Source organism: Ophidiomyces ophidiicola, assembly GCF_022830035.1.
Source record: "Ophidiomyces ophidiicola strain CBS 122913 chromosome Unknown scaffold_5, whole genome shotgun sequence".
Taxonomy (NCBI): domain Eukaryota; kingdom Fungi; phylum Ascomycota; class Eurotiomycetes; order Onygenales; family Onygenaceae; genus Ophidiomyces; species Ophidiomyces ophidiicola.
Window position 1 is genome coordinate 441,540 of NW_026054645.1, and position 18,531 is coordinate 460,070.

Sequence of the window (18,531 nt, forward strand, 5' to 3'; positions counted from 1 at the left end):
TAGTTGATGGTGGTGCAACCGCAATGCCTCGAAAACACCAAGGTAAGGTACATTGAGAGGCATTTATAAAGCACTAAGAACATTAATCATTTCGCTTTCAAACGTGAATGACTAATTCATGCCCGAAGTGAAGGAGAGGGTGCAGTGGTAGCCTACAGCCATAATTCTCTTTTCAGGCCGGCACGCTTCACCAGCAGAAGCCTTTCGTTTTTTAAGCTTCCTGGGTTTTGATATATCGGCGTGCGGGGAAATTGTGAAGTAAATATATCCGAAAGCCCTGCGAGAAGCAAGACTCTCTGCAAGGGTAGGAAGCTATGGGGTGCGAGCGGGATGGTGGGGAGGGGCGAGTGAACAGGGTTTCGAAGAGGGGGTTAGCAGCGGAGGGGCGTTCAGCAAATGAACCGGTAAGGAGGGCAGAGCGCAGATTGGAGTGCGAAGAGAGTGTCTGAGACGGCCAGGGAGAGGCGAAGATGAAGTGGAAGAGCAGCGAGTGAGCGTGAGCGAAGAGCAGGAGTTGCGATGCCTAGCGTACCCAGACATTACAGCTATTACGCCATTCAGCCAATGGAAATGCTATATTTCAGCGCCAAGTCTGTAACGCCGGTACGTCATCAACGTCCGCTGCGACTTCCGCCGCTTGATAGCATCAGATTCCCCCCCGACACGCTCTTGAGAAAGCAGCGCAGCCTGGATACCCCTTTTGACCGTGATGGAGGCAGTGACCATGCAATCTGGAGCTCTCTTCTGACCCCGCTGGGCTGTCTACGCTTCCTGAATGTGCCGACTCGAGTTGCTTGGCTGTGGTCTGTTGTTTTGGCGACATCTGCGATCGAAGCGGAGTAAAAACGACCGTGACGGCTTGCACTGTGGCAGCCAAGCTGGGCAGGACGAATTGCTACTTACAACGCGCCTGTGCAGTGTCACGCCAACACGATGCTCCACGAGATCCTTCTCTCCCTATCCGGCCAACCGTCCCCTCTGTTTTGCCAGCCAGCGGAGGAGGGCGACAGTGCCGGAGCGGGTTTCCCATTGCTCTCTCCGCCGGAAAAGGCCCTCTTAGCATCTCTGGCTAGACTGAGTGAGCTCCATCAGTTGCTTCGGACCCATACGTCGCAAATATCGTCCTCCCACGCGTCGACTATATGTCGCGCAGTTTCAACAGCCATTGCCACGGAGCATCTTGGCAAGTTTCAGCGGAAAATTCTTGAAGTAGAAAAGGCCATCCTAGCTATCGATGCTGACTACGTTGGCGGCTATGGAATAGTCCCATTATCAACGATTGTCAGCGAGTTCACACCCTGGGTGCGGAGAATGGAATGGCTCTGGGACATTGCACAATTCATGCTCCCCAGGACAGATCCTGGCAACCTCGAATATATTCCCTGCACAGCAGGAAAACTCATAAATCGTCTTAGAAAGGATGTTCAAACGGGACATGTTGACTTGGAAGAAATGGCCATGGTTCTTATCAAGGCTGCAGAAACCGCCTGGATGCGCCAACTTTCAATGTGGATTTTATATGGCCAACTTCCAGCTATTGGACGAGAAGACTTCTTTATCCAAGTCGTAGCCGCAGCCTCACATGAGACAGGGCCTCGAGGTGTGGAGTATACCCTCTGCCCAGATCTATTTCCAATGTTCTTATCTGCGCCCACAGCAGGCTCCATCCTGTTTATCGGAAAATCCCTAAACCATATTCGTATGAAGGGCGAATTCTTAGACGACTCAAATTCTCCAGCACCCAATATACTCCTACATGGAAACTACATTCGCTATCTATCAGCCCTTTCATCCCCTTTATCTCCTGTGAGTCTGAGCAGCGCCGTGTCGGAAATTCGGCTGTCACTATCGCAGACTGTCTTGTCGAAACTCTTACCTTTGCCTAAAATTGTTGAAGTTCTCTCTGTGCTTCACGACTTTCTTCTCCTTGGTCGCGGAGAGTTTGCAATGGCTTTGGTTGTATTCGCTGATGAGCGATTACTTTCAAAACACAGAAGGACTATTGCTAAAGAAGCACCCACAGAATCACAGCCCTTCGATTTACTTAGGGTTCAAAACGGAGATGCCTCTGCAGTTCTATCTCAGGCATGGGCTGAACTCTATCTGCTCCAGAATGAAGAAGACCCTATTGACGACGAACTGGACCTTGCGAGAGAACTGTTGCGGTTGACTGTCGAAACCAAAGCCGAAGAAGGCGCTCAGTCTGAAAAGGAACCCCCGGTTACCAATTTGGTGATCGATATTTCAAATACCTCCTTTGACGACCTCCTTTTCGGCGGTACACCTACTAAGTTGTCTCTCAATGTGAAATCCCCTTTAGATTTATTTTTAGCCCCATCAGACATGTTGATATATTCCAAAATATACGCATATTTGCTCGGGATTCGACGAGCACAGATACGTCTAAGTAGCCTGTGGAAATGCACCTCCATTCGGAGAATTCATCCGGCACCCTGGGGCCCTCCTCTGAGTAACAAACGCGGTAGCCAGGAACAGCTTCGTTTGCGACGTGAAAGAGATCGCAAAAGGTGTACGTCAATGCGTGGAATTTGGGCAATTTGCAACGCTGCTCGTTTCGTTCTCTCAGAGTTAGGAAGTTATGTGCAGGGAGAAGTAATAAGCGGATCCTGGCTTCATTTCAGGCGATGGTTGGATGGGACAAAGCCACTTACGACACCAGGTCATTCCCGTCCAGCAACAGCGAACAAGAAGCAAGCAGATGACCAACTTCCTCCTTCGTATCCCCAACACGACCCCGAAACCATAAATCTTGCCCATCGCATGTATTTGAGTTGTATTGCCCAATCGGTTTTTCTTACAGATGCTGCTTTCACTCGCTCTTTACGAACTCTTCTAAACGAGGTAGATCGGTTTATTCTTCTAATTACTCAACTTCAGTCCGTTCAAAAGCACGTTGATCTAGAAAATGACGAAGGCGTGTACGATTCACTTGCAGACCACCACAGTGATGAACAAAAAATATGGTCCGAGTTATGCCACTCAAGAGCCGAACTTGAAACTCTTATTACGGAGCTTATTTCTCGATTAAGAGATATTGATGACGGACGACTTGCGGAAGGCGTACGGATGTTTGATTTTGGAAGTACCACGGCTGTAAATTCGGCTCATGCTGATGTGCCTCCCTCGTTGTCTGGCCCCACGAATCCATACGTTCCGTGGAGGCCTGCGGGAGTTGACCGGCTGTTAATGAAGTTGGATTTCGGAGCATCGAAAAATTCACCTGGCAGCTTCGATTTTAAGGAAGAGTTTATTGATTGAACTCGTCGTTTAGAATGATTAGTGTACATCAGAACTTACGGCCTCGCGTATGTATGTAATGTCTTAAATGGAAGAAACGAATTATGAAACCCTGTGGCTATGGTTAGAAAACACCAATCTAGAATGGATTAATGAAAATATAGGTATGTGCATGTAGTGTATCTCTGATACATACGTGCTGATCGGATACGACATACTATTAGCTCAGGACAGCTCTCGGGTGTCATAAGCAGCATATTTGCTCTAATGAATAGCAATGAAGGGAAACGCAATGCCTAAATATCGCCGCACGCAAAGGGGGTATCATGTCCGAAAGAAGACGAAGCTTGACAACGCTGAATCTCGCAGAAAACATCAAATGATGTAAACAAACCTGCCGTTGCCCGTTTTCTCTACACCCCCAAAAGCAGCAGACGATGAGTCGGGGGCTATTAAGCCCTCTTCCTCGGCTATGGTATGGGTTTCTTCTCCTCTATTTCGGCCTACCGATCGTGATCCAGACCGCATGTTCTCTTTCTGCAGCAATACCCGCAATGAATATGCCAACAGTGCAGCAAAAACCATGAACATAGAGCACAACGCCATCCCTCGAACATATAACGGCGCATCCTCGGCAGGGTAGAGTCTGGTTCCAACCAGAGGCCCGCATTGTCCGATGACGTTTAGGATTGCCATCCCTGTTCCTTTACCTTCTTTTGCAGGTTGATTATCCATTGTCCAGGTAATAATGAGGGTGATAGCAGAAAAGAAACCTGCCGCAGCAGGATATATACAGATGTAGCGGACGAGAATGTGCACAGGCTCTGGAAGATATGCGTGAAAATAACCACTCAAGGCAATCAGCAGGTAAGCTGTTGCTGAGATAAGGGCGTGCATAATGATGTACGGGCTACGGCTGCGATTGCGGTCGGAGATAGAAGCCGTTAAGAGAACTATGAGAAAGGCGAACAAATACGGTGGTGCGGAGAGTGCTTGAGCTGTAAGCCTAGAGTAGCCCATACTATTGAAGCCATATCAGCTGGGGTGCCATAGAGAGACACAGAGCATACTCACTCATTCAAAATAGTTGGTAGAAACACGGGTAAGGAACTGAATGCAACATTGCAGCTGAACGCCATGAACTTCATACCAAGTTAGTGATATACATTAAAAAAAATAGGAGTAGAACTGACAGCAGTAAGGTATGCCTTGGGATCGCAAATAGTTCGAACGACTTCACGCCAATTGAACACGCGATCCTGGGGCTCATGCTTCTTTTGCTTATCGCCAGCTTCAAGAAGTCGCCATTTTGCAACTTTTCTTTCACGACGGGTAAGGTATCTGGCTTTGCCAGGCGAGTCTGGGATATATGCCCAGATAATTGAAGCCACTACCACGCTTGGAAATCCCTCGACGAGAAATAGGGCGCGCCATGGTGCCAGCGGCCCGTCTTTGTTGAACCAGACAATTACCCAGGCTAGGCTGCCAGCAAACGAGGTAGCTAGAGGAGCAGCACAAAGGAACATGCCAGTTCTAAATGCTAGTTCTTCGCGTCTATAGAAGAACGACAGATAAAAAGGCAGACCCGGTCCAAACCCAGCTTCAAAAATCCCCAGGAGGGCCCTCAGCGCTAACAGTCCGGAGAAGGAGGTCACAAGCGCTTGAAATGATGCAACCAAGCCCCAGCCGAGAACACACAGAGGGATGTAGATATGTGCCGGAACAATCTTATACATGAGAGTCATCCATTCGAACAAGATGTATGTAATGTAAAAGGCCGTGAGGACCCACTCGTACTGCGAAGAGGATAGGTTCAGATCGTCCATCAAACCGGCGATTTTGGCATTTCCAATATCTATTCCCATCATCCACGACAAACCGCTTGCTCAGCACACTGCTCCACATATGCGGGCATGTATACGGGGAGAGTAGTAGCGAAATAAAAAGAAACACCTACTTGACCGGTCTAGAAAGGAGAGCATGTACAGGAACGCCATCAACAGCGTCAGTCGCGTGTCAAACTTCCTCACCACGCGCTTCTCCTCCTCCGCCGTGTACGCCCGGGACACCGAGTGTGCCGGCTCGGGCTCGTCGCCAACGACGTCTCGGAAGCGGTTGGCGACGCCCTCGATCGAGGCGGATTCCGCGGACGTCGGCCATGAGGTCACGTCGCCGTCCTCCGCCCCCAACACAGTAGTCTGGAGCTTCTGAAGGTCCGGCCCACGACGGATCGCGTTCCTCGCGGTGTCTCCATCTCTCGACGCCGGAACGCTGGACTCGGGGGTGAACTGGCTCGTGGACGGGGTGAAATCGATGTTGGCAAGAGGTCGTGGACCGTTCTCCTCGGATGGACGGGCTGGATGAGGGCCTGGGTTGGTAGTGGTCATGGTTAGAGCATCGTGCTGTGGATCATACTCCAGACCGCCAGAGAGCGTCCGCCCGCCTGTTCATATGTAGTTAAGTACGCGGTGACGATGTTGGAGTGGAGGAAGACCAGCTGATCTCCCCGGCTGCTCACCACGTTACTTAGTTAGCCGTAGCTGATCATGCGGGCAACGGGCTTGCTTTCCCCGGGTAGTCGGCGTGAGTTTGCTAGTCGCGTCTTGTCGCGATTGCTTGTACCGCATCCCACGCATGGACTTGGCCCGTTTCGAATGACTACTGCTTGCAATGAAGGGATGTGTTTTAGTTACAGAGTACATAGTAGTTAGTTAGTGATTTGAGATTTCTGCTTTCTATTCCGTGCGGAGGCGGGTACTTCGAACAAAGCGAGGGCCCTTCGTTTCCCAACAACTCTCTCCCTCAAGGCTGTCAGCCAGGAAAAAGCTTTACGCACACGAGCGGTTACGCGTGCCGGGGATAGCGGGATCTTGATTTGCCAGATGAGTAAGAATACCCCCTAGTTCCCGGCCGGTAGCAGCCAGAGCGCCCAGCATTGAGACGAGAATCGCGCAGGCGCCGCGCCCGAATACCATAGTCCTCCGTCCCCATTTCAAACGGGCGGGCTCTTCCAGTGTCTTCAAGCGTCTTGTTGTGGCCAAGCCAGTACGCTGCCTTAATATGCGGGATCATCTCGTGGTCATGGATGCCCATGTCGCGGAAATACGTAAGGGTGTTCTCTGCCGTGTCTCGCAGGAATTTTGCCGCGAGGTATTTGCTGCCTTTGTCGCTGTTGCGGATTGAGTGAAACTCGGATTTTGCTTTACTGAATGTCTTGAGCATCCTGGCGATGCGAGGGTCACTGTCTTCAACGGCCGTTGGAGGCTCTCTTTGTTCCGTATCCTTTTTTATGTTGATATTCGTCTGTCCATTTTGCTCTTTGCCATGTTGCTCAGAGACATGCTCTTCCTGTGGGTGCATGACTACGGATAGTGGGTCAGTTGGATATCCATATACCCTCTTCTAGTAACATACCCTGCGACACAATGGATCTGAGCGCGATATTCTTTTGAATAATCTGCGCTACATCTTCAGCGTTGGAGTTCTTTTTCACTCCCAGAATCTCATCAAGGAACAGCTCTATGGCTCCAAGGTTATGCATATTTTTCCCATTACTAGTAAGAATCAACAAGGCTCTGTCGTACAGGGTGATCTGGCCATCTTCAAAAGCTTGAGAACGCGTCGTGACCAAAGCAATATGGTTCTCAAAGACTCCCATGAGCAAGGCCAGATACTCTGGTAGCTTTGCGAGCTCGGCCACGTCGGGTCTCATTGCGTTAACGGCTGCGTATTCACGTATAATGCTTGCCAGATTTTTGTTCAGGTGGGAGTATTGTGGTGGATCCATCTTCAACAAGATATCTCGACTCTGGCTTCGCCTGGTCAGCTCTGGCTCCTATATAAATATGCTGGCTGGGAGTTGCAGGGTACCTTAAGGAGTGTTAATTCTGGTTTCTGCCCATATAATGATAATTTAGCTCTGATAATTCTCCAAGGGAACACAAAAAAAGAACAATAGTGGAGAGGGATTGCAACAGTGAGAGATTGGATGCTGTTCTGTCGCCTAGTTTCTTACGATGAGACGGCATTCTGCACAATACTGTTTACATACGATATCAGACAACCCCTCATACTTTTCTTCCATAAGCTCTACTGCCATTAAATAATTTTACACACAAGCTGAAGTACACAAACAATAGGGCTCACACCCAGTATCTCGAATGCTTGAGACAGCTGCAGTCATCCGGTAGTGCCCAATCCCTAATGTCAAAGCATCCGCAAATTACCTGCAAGACACAGAAAGTCGGTAGTACGGGTTTTCCACTCTCACCGCCAATCGAGTTGTAACCGACATGAAGCTCAAAGTATGAATATTTTGGAACCAATTATTGACTCATACATTCCTAGATTTTATACTCCATAATATCGTTACATTCCTAAATAGTGCATATTGTAACAGCCGAACATGAAAATGCTGCAGGAACACACGCATAATTGGCATGCCGAAGGGTTTGTCGAAGAAAAAAAATGGAAGAAGGGAAATATCAAACCCTAGAATGGGCCATAGCAAGTGGGCGGATTGGAGTGGTTCAGGGGCCCATTGCCCAAGCTGATGACCCAAAAAAACTTTCCTGGTCCTTGCAGAAACTGACGTTAATTTTTCTCTTTATACAGACGTTCTATCTCTTTCACAAGCCCACCGACGGTCTCAGCACCCTCCTTCTGGCACTCCTTCCAGTCGCCGCCATCCAGAACACACCACTTTTTCTCATCAACTCTCACAGTGCAGCTCTTGACAGCGCCGACCTGCTGGCTTCGGCGACAGCTTTCCCTCAGCAAGGCCAGGCCGCTGAGCTCTCCGTCTTTCTGGTCGCTCTGGCTGCTTGCACACTTGTTGAGCTCCTTGAAGTCAATGCCATGCTCCAGGGCGCAGCCTTCGACCAGGTCGCGGTCGGGAATGTTTTTATAGTCGCGCAGCAAACAGTTGGCGAAGCCAAGAGAGCGGATGGTGGGGGTTTTGCAGTCGGATTTGGTTTTTTGGTCGCAAGGGAAGGGCAGGTTGGCAGCGCAGAGCATTAACATGTTCCCCACACATTCTTTCGGGCCGTGTTTGCACGCCACATCGGAGGTGGAGTCGGAGACGCTAAAAAAAAAAGACAGATAAGATGTCTGAGCTAACGACAACAACTCGCCAGCTTTGGGGATGGGGAACCACACGTACTTTCCAATGAACGAGAGCTTGAAGTCGACCTTGTCGTGGACCTTCTCCATGGCCGGCACAATGAGGTCCTGGAAGCAGTATTTGGCGTCAGGGCATATACTCATAATGTGCGCCTCGAGCGGCACCCTGTTGGGCTGCGGCGTGGTGGCGGGAACATCGTCCGATGGGCGCGGCGAGCGACGATCATAGGTAGCCATTGTGAGGACACCGGACGAAAACCAGAGGGGGTTGAACGGAGGATGCAGCGTCTGGTAGAGACCGATGAAACCGACACAGAGAGCAGCGGCGAGAATCGCAATCCGAACGAGACGGTTGAAACTCCAGGTCCAGGCGTCACGTTGCTCAGGTTGCATCGCTGTGGGGCGGGGGTCGAGAGGCGGCGGTTTGCCCATGGCTAGAGTCGGAGGTCAGGACGGGGCCCTGGTCGCCGTTGGCCGGTGGGAGGGAGCGTCGCCGCAGACGGTCGGTCGACTGGGGTGATGGAACAGCAATCAGCAACACACGGGCGTCGGGAAGTATTTATTTATTTTGTCTCTGGTCGTTGATGATCGTTTCAACTTCCCGCCCGTCTGCGTTGGGCTCGACAGTCCGATGACGTTCCTGTGCCAGCTAGTTAGTTACGTTGACTAGGCCCGATCGGGGGCAACACCCGCGCCCGAAGTTCGATTTGCGCGCGCGGAGAAAAAAGAAAAACAACTCGCTGACAGCTCAGGCCCTCGACGGCTGGGCGGGCGATCGCAGCCTGTGCGCACAGCAGCTCGAGGGTTGAAGTTATATAACTAACCAGCTAGCGAGCTGCCTGCCTGCCGCCCTGTTCCTCCGCTTCTGATCGCCATGATTCATGGACGCCCGTCTTGGACAACTAATATAGTCTGACACCATCTGCATCTCCAATCACGGCTGGCTCGCGGCTGATCTTGGGCGTCACACCGCTCGCGTGACCGCTTGGGCCTATGTACATACTTACAGATGTGCTGGTCCACCGGGTTGCTTTGGCACCTGATCGTCTAGCAGTTCATGCCGTCTCTGCATCCGTATGCTGCGGCTGGGTCGTGAACCCAACCCACAGGGCCAGATACAAGGCTGGATGGCCTGTGTCTGCGTCCTCCGTGCATATGTCCATACACAGCGACTAGGTGCAGGTGGGATGGTGCAGCCGCCACCTCCAAGACCTGGGCTGAACTGTGCGCCGTCCTCCTGCGCATGCCTGGGATCTACGGAGTACTCTCCGTACAAGCCAAAAAGCTGGCAGATGCAGACCCACTGCATATGGTTCGCGGGCCAGTGAACCGACAGCTACGCGCCCTTTTTGCTGCGCCAATGCCGGACAGACTGACGCTGGCGTGCTTCCGTCTCCAAACAGGGAGGCCGTTCCAGAGGCCGCCAACTCGCCCAGCCCGGCGTGTTCCAGCAGAAGCGCTCACGGGCGTCTTGGATCTCGGAATTTGCTCGGCAGCGCGTGGATCTGCCTGCACGAGAGCTCTGGGAAGAGCGCTTTTCGCGCGCGTATGGAGAGGGAGAGCCCGCAGAGCTTGTTTCTTGGTATGACGGTGCCGGCGGGAGAGCTGTTGCTGGGTGCTCCGTAATGCCTGTTCTTGGAGTGGGCGTTCAGGGTGCAAGGCTGCGCTCGCCTAGGGACTAGGTAACTATGTGGCCTTGTTTCATGGAGGGTGTTCCGGCGGTGACAGGCTGTCCGAGATGCAGGATTGGGGCCGGGCAGAGGTCTGGATGTCGGCCTGATGCAGGCGAACCGGTGACTAGTTAACAGGTAGTTATGTATGTATGTGTAGGCATGGAGCTCGCCGTGCAGGCCCGTTCTCGCCCGCCGCACCAGCACGCACCGCTGGAGAGTTGCAGCGCAGAGTGCCCTGTGCCTGAGCCGGGTTCAGGCCCCTTTTCTGCGTCGTCGCCATTCTTCCACGGACTAGCTAGCTAGTTAGTTAGGTAGTTAATCCTTTCAGCCGCGCTCAGCACAAGCCTGGGCGGAGGGCAGTCTCGCAGCGGGCGCGAGAGCCGGGCGGCAGCGAACTTGCGCCGCCGCACCGCGTCGACACGGCGGCCCCACGGCGCGCTCAACCGTCGGCGGCGAGCTGGCCGGCTGATTTGGCATCTGACGGGGCCGGCGCCCGCCTGGCCGCCAGGGTCACATCGTTATCCAGAGCTCTGGCTTCCCCTGGCTTCGCATCTTTGTAAGGTCGTATCGGTCTGCTGACTGGCTGGCGTGCACTCTAATCATAAGACGCAGGCCAATCCGCTCCCCAATTCCCAGCCCGTTTGTTGCTCAAACTCCTCCTGCTCCAGCTGCACCTCTGCATCCTCGTCTGCGGCCCTTCGCCCGCCTCTCTCGCGCGTGCTTCGTGCCCGTCCTGTCGCTACTCCAGCGGTGTCGTGTGTACGTCTGTGTGTGTTGTGTGTGTGTCTCCCCTGCGTCCTGCTCCCGCCACTTCGCCCTGCGCCGCCCGCTCAGCCCGCTCGAAGCTTGCCGATGGATGCTAATCCCCGACTTGAAGGAACATAGGCACTGAGCACCACCCGGTACTCTGAACAGCCGAACTATAATATAACTAACTAGCCTGCTATTCTCCGGACACCGGTGCGCCATTGGAAAGATCTAACTACTGGCCAGCGTGTCCAACCAGGCGAGCTCCCCGCGCCAGCCCCTTCCCTTCTCCCTCAAGGAGACCAGAAACCAGGCGACATGTTGACCACCAGCATGAATGACGAAAGCCATTCTGTCGCCGTGGAGTCATACGACGAAGATGACGGTGTGCCTCAAGAGAAGGCCACGCTTCCCGACCGCCCGGTCACGCCGCTGCCCGAGGACCACGCCATCAACCACTTCCTGGAGCCCCTCGCTGTGAACGATGCGAAGCTGTACCAGCTCGCGTGCTGCTTTGCAAAGGTCTATGCAGAGCTTGCCATGACTTCAGACCAGCAGTTCCTGCCCACCCCTGTAACACGGCTACCGACAGGCCAAGAGACCGGCCGCTATCTGGCCATTGACGTAGGCGGAAGCAACCTGAGGGTTGCGTTCATCGACCTGCTGGGAGAGGCTGGCGACTCGCCCGAGTCCGGCTCCGACGAAGAGCGGTCGCGGGAGACCATACGCAAGGCGCAGCGTCACCGGGTTCGACGCACGCTCGAGAAAGCCTGGCCCATTGGCGAGCACCTGAAAAAGGACAAGGCCGAAGATCTCTTCTTGTGGATTGGCGACTGCATGGCAGAGGTGGTCGCCGATAGCCTAATGGCCGATTTCACAAGCGGCGTCAAAATCCCTGACGAGTTGGAGATGGGGATCACCTTCAGTTTTCCAATGATGTAGGCTTTAAAACAGTCCCCCCCACGAACTGATGATCCAAGCAGCTGGCCCCCGCTGTAGATCATTGTTTTGGCGCGTTTCCTGAGCTAACTTGCTTTGTTTCCTCCACCCAGGCAGGACTCCCTATCAGAAGCAACGTTGATGCCCATGGGGAAAGGGTTCAAGTGGGTAAATTCAACAGACCTCAATCTTGGAAAGATCCTTTTAGCTGGATACGATAGGCACACGAGACGGCCGTACGGTTCAGATGAGCCGTCGGCCAAACGAAGAAAGCTATTTGCTCTGCCTAAGCTAAAAATAGCTGCCATCACTAATGACACTGTCGCGACGATCGCATCCCTGGCGTACTCCGTCAAATCTCTTCCTAATAGTCGCGTTGCCATGGGCATTATCGTCGGCACGGGCTGCAACGCAACCATTCCCATGAAGCTGTCGGACCTACACGAGTCCAAGGCGAAACATGTGTCGTCGCGACACCCTCACGCGACGGAAACTATCGTCAATACCGAATGGACCATTAACGGTGCTGCTCCACCCTTAAAAGAACTGAATATTACCACCACTTGGGATTCGCTGCTAGATAGCCAATGCGCTCGCCCAGGCTTCCAGCCCTTTGAGTATATGACTGGTGGTCGCTACATCGGCGAGCTGGTCAGGCTAATTTTCTACGATTATTTAACCTCGGTGGTAGGATTATCATCGAAGGCCCTTCCTGCAAACCTAGTTCAGGGGTACGCGCTGAGCACAACGTTTCTGTCGTCGATCGTTGCACAGACACCGTCTGATCCCGTCTTAGTAGCGAAATTAAAAGCTACATTGCCTCCCCCAGAATCTAGTAGCTGGAACTGGGACTCAGGTGCTGCGCGAGCCTTCAGAAAGACTGCTCGAGTCGTACAAACCAGGTCCGCGGGACTGATCGCCGCTGCTGTTGTCGGGCTCCTGGCCTGCACAGAGGAAATCCAGCTCCGCCGCGATGGAGCGACCAACCCCAGGAGACCTTCGAACATTATAGTCCCAGAATTTAACACTTCTGCCGGTGCATTTGCCGAGATATACCGCAATAATAAACAATCGACCTTGGCGAATGATGCAAATGCCAAGAATACTACTGCTCCTGAGCCTGAAGGGTGGCGCTCTGGTCCCGAAGAGTTGGTAGTGGCGTACACTGGTGGGATTATCCAGCATTACCCTCATTTCAAGGAAACGTGCCAGAGCTTTATCGATCGTTTGGTGATTTGGGATGGACCGCAGGAGAATGGCAAGTCTGTATTCTTGAGGGAAGCGTCTGACGGCGGGATAATCGGCGCAGGAGTTTTGGCAGGGATGGTTTCGAGCGCTTGATGTTATGGACATGGCGTGTGGGTTGTAGAATCAAAATTTTTTCGAGATTGGGTCTATCTATGCTGGAGAGCTCTTTTACACCAAAACCGGACAGTGATTCTAGATCTATATTTGGGGGACATACTGCTCTAGAAGTTTTTCATTACAACTTCGATTCCTTCTTTGATCTCTCTCCATCCTGATAAACAATTCCGATAACTAACTGGCAAATTATTCCAAAATCAAATAGATCAACTTTCCACCGCTTTGTCATCTCCCTCCCCTCTGATACCCTGTCTTTCCTCCACTAACACCATTCTTGCCACCAGCTTCTTACGCAGTGCAAGCAGCAGTCTTGTAAATGGTGCTTGTCTCACAGCCCTTCCGGCATGTTGTCGCACATGGCAACATTGTTGTCACAGTCGGTGTAGCGGCACAGTGATGAGTGACACATGGCAGAGTCTCGGTTTTAACTTCAATGCACGGCAACACGACACATTGTGCGGGGTCTGGGCAAGATGTTGGATGCAGGCGCTCGGTGTGCCTATAGCATTTGGCTGGCTTGCCAATGGCTCGGTTGGTGACTTTTGCCGGAGGGTTGTTGGTTGGGTCAGAGTTTCTTTTCAGCAGTTAGTTGCTGAGCTCGCATCTTGCGCTCTTTTGAGATATATGGTGGGTGAGATATGTGCATACATATTGGAGAATGACATTGCCATGGAGGCAAGGGTGGTAGTGATTTTTGCCGGAGGGTTGATGGTTGGGTCAGAGTTTCTTTCCAACAGTTAGTTGCTGAACTCGCATCTTGCGCTCTTCTGAGATATATGGTGGGTGAGATATGTGCATACATATTGGGTAATGACATTGCCGTAGAGGCAAGGGCAGCAATCACAGCCACTGAGAAATACATTGCGGCTTGAGGAGTTGGATGTTGGAGATAGAAGAAGCTATTCGAACGAAGGACTGTTGTTCTGAGCTGATGGGTTTATTTCTACATCAGAGAGCGAGAACATGGCTTTTTATGTCTGCTCATCAAGAGACATGGCGGGTGAATATGGATTGCGACTCTATCCATGACGCCAGAGAACTGTACAACCTGCTTCGTAGTCGCGCGACCATGTGTTTGTGGCCTCGCTGTTGAATTATTATGAGAAGGCCTTGTAACTTAAGAAGTTGCGTCGAATTATCCCAGTACATAGCATTTGTATGTAGGTGATTATATAGAGCAAATATATATAACTCGAATTTAGTATGGTCTTGGTGATAATGTCTGGGAACGGATAGGAGCATATTATACTAAGTCAGTTCATGTAATGTAGGATGAATTAATGCAAGCATGCAGAGTATTGCTGGAAGAAATGATAAAGGGCAACCAGCGTAGGCGCAAGGGCTTATCAGGAAGTTATGATGAAGCTGAATGCTCTTTATTCATAAAATGTAGAGGTTGCGTAACATGTATATCATTATCCTTTGTGTGGTCTAATAGCTAAAATCTACTTCGTAAAGCAAGTAAAACATCAAAAGAAAGAACAAAGGAGTGGTTCTGATAGCCCTGCAATTTTCAAAACTTTTTGTTGGACATATTCTTGGCGCATGCAGATATACGTGCAGTAATACTCCCAATGGAGTTTGGCCTTCATCCCCACCACAATTTCACCTCAGTTGATATAGGGCGGGCCATTCATGCGAGCGTAGAGGAACAGCTGACCGTCACTGTTGGGCAGCTGGGAATGCATGCAGTCTGGCAGGGGGTGTATTGGACTTTAGTTGGAGTCTGAGGGCATCTCTTGTCCGGGCAAGGAATTGAGTGCGTTTCTGCCCGGAAACAGTTCACTGGAGGGCAAGTTGAGGTGGGGAAGGTGGCGCAACGAATATGGGGCGAAGGAAGAGTAATCGTTTCCGTATAACACGAATGCGAAGTTGGCGTCCCGGCCATTGGGGTAATGAGTGGGTGAGGCGATGCTTCCACCAGGTCAAGGAGAAGGCTTCGAACACTCAGCTCTGAAGCCACAGGTAGATGATGACGAGATTTGACTCACCTGGACCCGAAAAGGGCGAAGCTGATGGTTTTCATGAGAAACTGCATCTTGGAGGTAGGAAATGTAATGGTTTAATGGCTTGAAGGAGGATGGTTTGATTGGTTTTATGGCCTGGAGTCTTGATGATTTAGTAGCTTTGTGGCTTGGTAGTCTGATGCTGTGATGTTTTGATGCTGCTGAACTATCGAATCCAGAGAGGGGGCGTTGGGCATCTTTATATGTTTTTAGGCCAGAGCTGATCGAGCCAGAGAACGTGTTATTCAACATATGAAAGATGACTGATATCGAATAAATCTCCGAATAGATGGACAGGCATCATACATAATAATCTCAAGCCTGGGTCTTCAAGGGTCTGACCAACGGGATGCACGCTCGGAGCCTATAGAAGGAATTGGTATAGCCGGGACAAAAGAAAATTCTTCTGGTCTTTTGCACCGCAGGATTCTAGTCCGTCTGCCAGGAGAGCAGGGGTTGCGGTTGGATTGCGCTGGGTTTCTCTATAGCAGTGATTAAATATACAGAACACTGTCGATCCAGTGAATCCCAGAGTGTCGAGCACGCAGCTATGCACCTCGTAAATACGGAAGCTGCCGCATAGCCGCGCGATCAAAACGCCTCCTCACTCCTCGTCGAGAAGCCCTGCAGATGCAGCCTGTTGCGGTGAAGGCGAGAAGTTGCCGGGTGCTGATCGGTCCGTGCACGTGACCGGGATCTTGGCTGGCCCGGGTAGTTTTCAGAAGATCCGCCGCGCTGCTCTTCTCACTGTGGCCACCGTCTCGCCGTCCCTGTTCATCCTACTGACATGAGTGCGCAGGCGTATTACGAGCTCTACCGTGGCAGCAGGTACTGGATTTACGTCTTACCCGGCGCCCATGGTTTTGCGCTAACGTGTGTCGTTCTCATAGCATCGGCCTGTCGCTGACGGACACCCTGGATGACTTGATCAACGAGGGGCGGATAGAACCGCAGCTTGCCATGAAAATTCTGTCAAACTTCGACCGGGTTATCACAGAAGTTCTAGCCGAGAAGGTCAAGGCAAAGTTGTCCTTCAAGGTAGTGCAGCCCACTTCCCAACTGAGCTCAAGTGCTGATGCGTGAGACCGATATCAGGGCCATCTGGATACGTATCGCTTCTGCGATGAAGTCTGGACGTTCCTTGTCAAGGATGTGACGTTCAAGCTGGATAACCAATCCACTGTCCATGCGGACAAGATTAAAATCGTGAGCTGTAATAGCAAGCGGCCTGGCGAGACCTAAGCGCATCGGATTCCATTACGCCCCCAATCCACCTTGTGTACTATAACGGGGTTCATGGCACGGAAAGCGTCGTTGGGGTTAAGCAATTGATTTGCTACGATGGGATGACTACATGGCGTTATTTTGTTTTTGTTTTTGGCTTAGGGGGATATTGGCGCATAGGTTGATTGATACCTTCGCTGCGGAAGCGCACAGGCCTTGCCGGTAACTAGAGGAGCGGGACGGAGCGATTCCCCCCATGCAAGATATGAAGGGTTAGGGTCTAGATCCTACATACGTTTAAAACAATCCCTAGGAAAATTTGACTTCTAACACCTACATAAGAAAATCGGAAGTTTTCTGACCTAGCTGATGCCAGGGGCTGTCAACCCGTGGCTTGAAAATAGACGGGTATTAACTAGGCGATACGAGCATCGTAGAAACTCCAGGATACCAGCCCATAGCAGTGGCGAGGTCTAGGTATGTGATTATTCGCCTCAGAAATTTGCCTTTCCGAGTTTTCAATCGTGTTGGATGGGTCTGTAGACCGTGAGTATGCAAATATCAAATGCGACTAGTATTGAGAGTTGGTGATGTTTGTAGTTTAGCTGCAGACGCCAAATGCACATTTCTCCCAAGCCCCTGCAACAATTCCAGAATCAACCAATGCAGGACTCGCGTTTTGACCCGATGCCTGCATCTACTCGCCATGCCGCGGACCTTACCATGGCAAACGAACACGAAATCCCGAAAAAGCACGACGCCTGTGCCTCCCTCCCATGCACAGTCTCGAGCTTCCACGGACTTCGCGAACCATTCTGTCAAACGCGACAGAATATCGTACCGACGCTGTAAGCTTGCTTTCAATTTGTAAAAGTGAACTCGCTGACGTGTTTTCGAAGCCCGAACTCCGTCTACATCCCCGGCTCGTGAACCTCCTCCGGAAGAGTATGCAAAAGACCCACTGCAGAACGTACTTATAACTAACTAATGCACCTGACTAGGTATATGCGTGAAGGTCTACATAATGACGATATGTACATGATGGTCGAGGATGAATTCCTAGCTACCGCCCAAACCTACACCCGCCACCTTCATTTCGCAGAGTATGCACGCCGTAAGAAACAGGCGAAGCTCGCTAACCAGTCGAAGCTTTCAAGCATAACCCGACCTACAAATACGAAGATAGGGCTAAATACCGGAACAAAGAGGAGACTGCAAGTCCAGGATGCTGCAGCAAGGCATAAGGCAGCTTTAGATGATTTGTCACGGGCCGCTGGCCGACCCCCTGTTGATTCGGAGGTAGAGGATATTGATGAGAGCGGCGAGGATAGAGATGATGATCCCTGGGTTGGGACACAGCTCCATCCATTAATGGCCATACAGAGACAGCCCAAGTCACTGATGGGACTACACGCCATCAAGTCGTCTTCAAAAGCCGCGTTGGGCCGCTCCACGTCTTTCGGAAGAAAAAATAACTCCTCGACGGCGAAACCGGCTGCATGCAGCTCAAACAATAAGCAACAAGCAGCTGGTCGTATCAAACGTGAGGACTCGCTTGCTATAGGCTTCGGGGCAACACGCCTTCCTTCCGTCTCTATACAGGCTTCAGCAGCCATGAAACCGCCCACCAAGAACTCTTCGCGTCTACCTGCCGTCCCAACAAATCTTACTGAAAATTCCCTTCCTCAAGTGGCGGAAACACGAAAAGATTCTGCCTACCATAGGGCCAAAGCCGGTTCCTCCACTTGCAACACAATACCAAAATCTGCCCCTGCGACTTCGAAAGGCAGTGCAAAGTCCCAAATTCCAGCCAAGAGATCCAAACTTAGCCTCTTCTTTGATGACCTTGACGATTTAGACACCGAAATCAAAGTTGAGGGCGGTATTGACGAGCCCATGCCTAAGAAGCGGCCAGCACCAAGAGCTCCAGTTGAGCACCGTAAACTCCAAGACGAACAGCGTAAGAAGCAACGTCTTAGCGAAGTGCCAACCTTTCTATGACGCAAAGCATACGAAGGTAGTCTTACAACCGTTGGTCTTACGCCAGCAACCCGTATAGCGGGCGACAACCAGCACAGATGTCTTTTCACGGCGCCCAAGTTTCTTGTAGAGCGGCATTCAAGATCTCATAGGGTTCTACCTGGCGATCTACAATGATTCTTCATTTTCTCCTAGGAAGATAAGCAAATCGTTTAAAG

At 51.4% G+C, this 18,531-nt stretch overlaps 7 protein-coding genes across 7 annotated transcripts; 4 read left to right on the plus strand and 3 right to left on the minus strand.

The window, feature by feature from the left end:
* Window positions 1-933: 933 nt before the first annotated feature.
* Window positions 934-3,279, plus strand: LOZ57_002013 (uncharacterized protein; the record flags this gene model as incomplete). Its single annotated transcript, XM_049251095.1, has 1 exon — window positions 934-3,279. The coding sequence occupies one exon, from the start codon at window positions 934-936 to the stop codon at window positions 3,277-3,279; it is 2,346 nt and encodes a 781-aa protein (XP_049109945.1).
* A 354-nt stretch (window positions 3,280-3,633) lies between these two features.
* LOZ57_002014 (uncharacterized protein) lies at window positions 3,634-5,645 on the minus strand (the record flags this gene model as incomplete). The annotated part of the gene is made up of 4 exons (XM_049251096.1): window positions 3,634-4,279; window positions 4,333-4,400; window positions 4,452-5,113; window positions 5,216-5,645. The coding sequence occupies 4 exons, from the start codon at window positions 5,643-5,645 to the stop codon at window positions 3,634-3,636; spliced, it is 1,806 nt and encodes a 601-aa protein (XP_049109946.1).
* Window positions 5,646-6,102: 457 nt separating this feature from the next.
* Window positions 6,103-7,045, minus strand: LOZ57_002015 (uncharacterized protein; the record flags this gene model as incomplete). The annotated part of the gene is made up of 2 exons (XM_049251097.1): window positions 6,103-6,620; window positions 6,673-7,045. 2 exons carry the CDS (start codon window positions 7,043-7,045, stop codon window positions 6,103-6,105), a joined length of 891 nt encoding a protein of 296 aa, XP_049109947.1.
* Window positions 7,046-7,851: 806 nt separating this feature from the next.
* Window positions 7,852-8,811, minus strand: LOZ57_002016 (uncharacterized protein; the record flags this gene model as incomplete). Its single annotated transcript, XM_049251098.1, has 1 exon — window positions 7,852-8,811. The coding sequence occupies one exon, from the start codon at window positions 8,809-8,811 to the stop codon at window positions 7,852-7,854; it is 960 nt and encodes a 319-aa protein (XP_049109948.1).
* A 2,321-nt stretch (window positions 8,812-11,132) lies between these two features.
* Window positions 11,133-13,079, plus strand: LOZ57_002017 (uncharacterized protein; the record flags this gene model as incomplete). Its single annotated transcript, XM_049251099.1, has 2 exons — window positions 11,133-11,737; window positions 11,852-13,079. 2 exons carry the CDS (start codon window positions 11,133-11,135, stop codon window positions 13,077-13,079), a joined length of 1,833 nt encoding a protein of 610 aa, XP_049109949.1.
* A 2,817-nt stretch (window positions 13,080-15,896) lies between these two features.
* On the plus strand, window positions 15,897-16,351 carry toa2 (Transcription initiation factor IIA subunit 2; the record flags this gene model as incomplete). Its single annotated transcript, XM_049251100.1, has 3 exons — window positions 15,897-15,937; window positions 16,000-16,147; window positions 16,205-16,351. 3 exons carry the CDS (start codon window positions 15,897-15,899, stop codon window positions 16,349-16,351), a joined length of 336 nt encoding a protein of 111 aa, XP_049109950.1.
* Window positions 16,352-17,039: 688 nt separating this feature from the next.
* On the plus strand, window positions 17,040-18,334 carry LOZ57_002019 (uncharacterized protein; the record flags this gene model as incomplete). The annotated part of the gene is made up of 3 exons (XM_049251101.1): window positions 17,040-17,181; window positions 17,233-17,278; window positions 17,335-18,334. The coding sequence occupies 3 exons, from the start codon at window positions 17,040-17,042 to the stop codon at window positions 18,332-18,334; spliced, it is 1,188 nt and encodes a 395-aa protein (XP_049109951.1).
* Window positions 18,335-18,531: the final 197 nt, after the last annotated feature.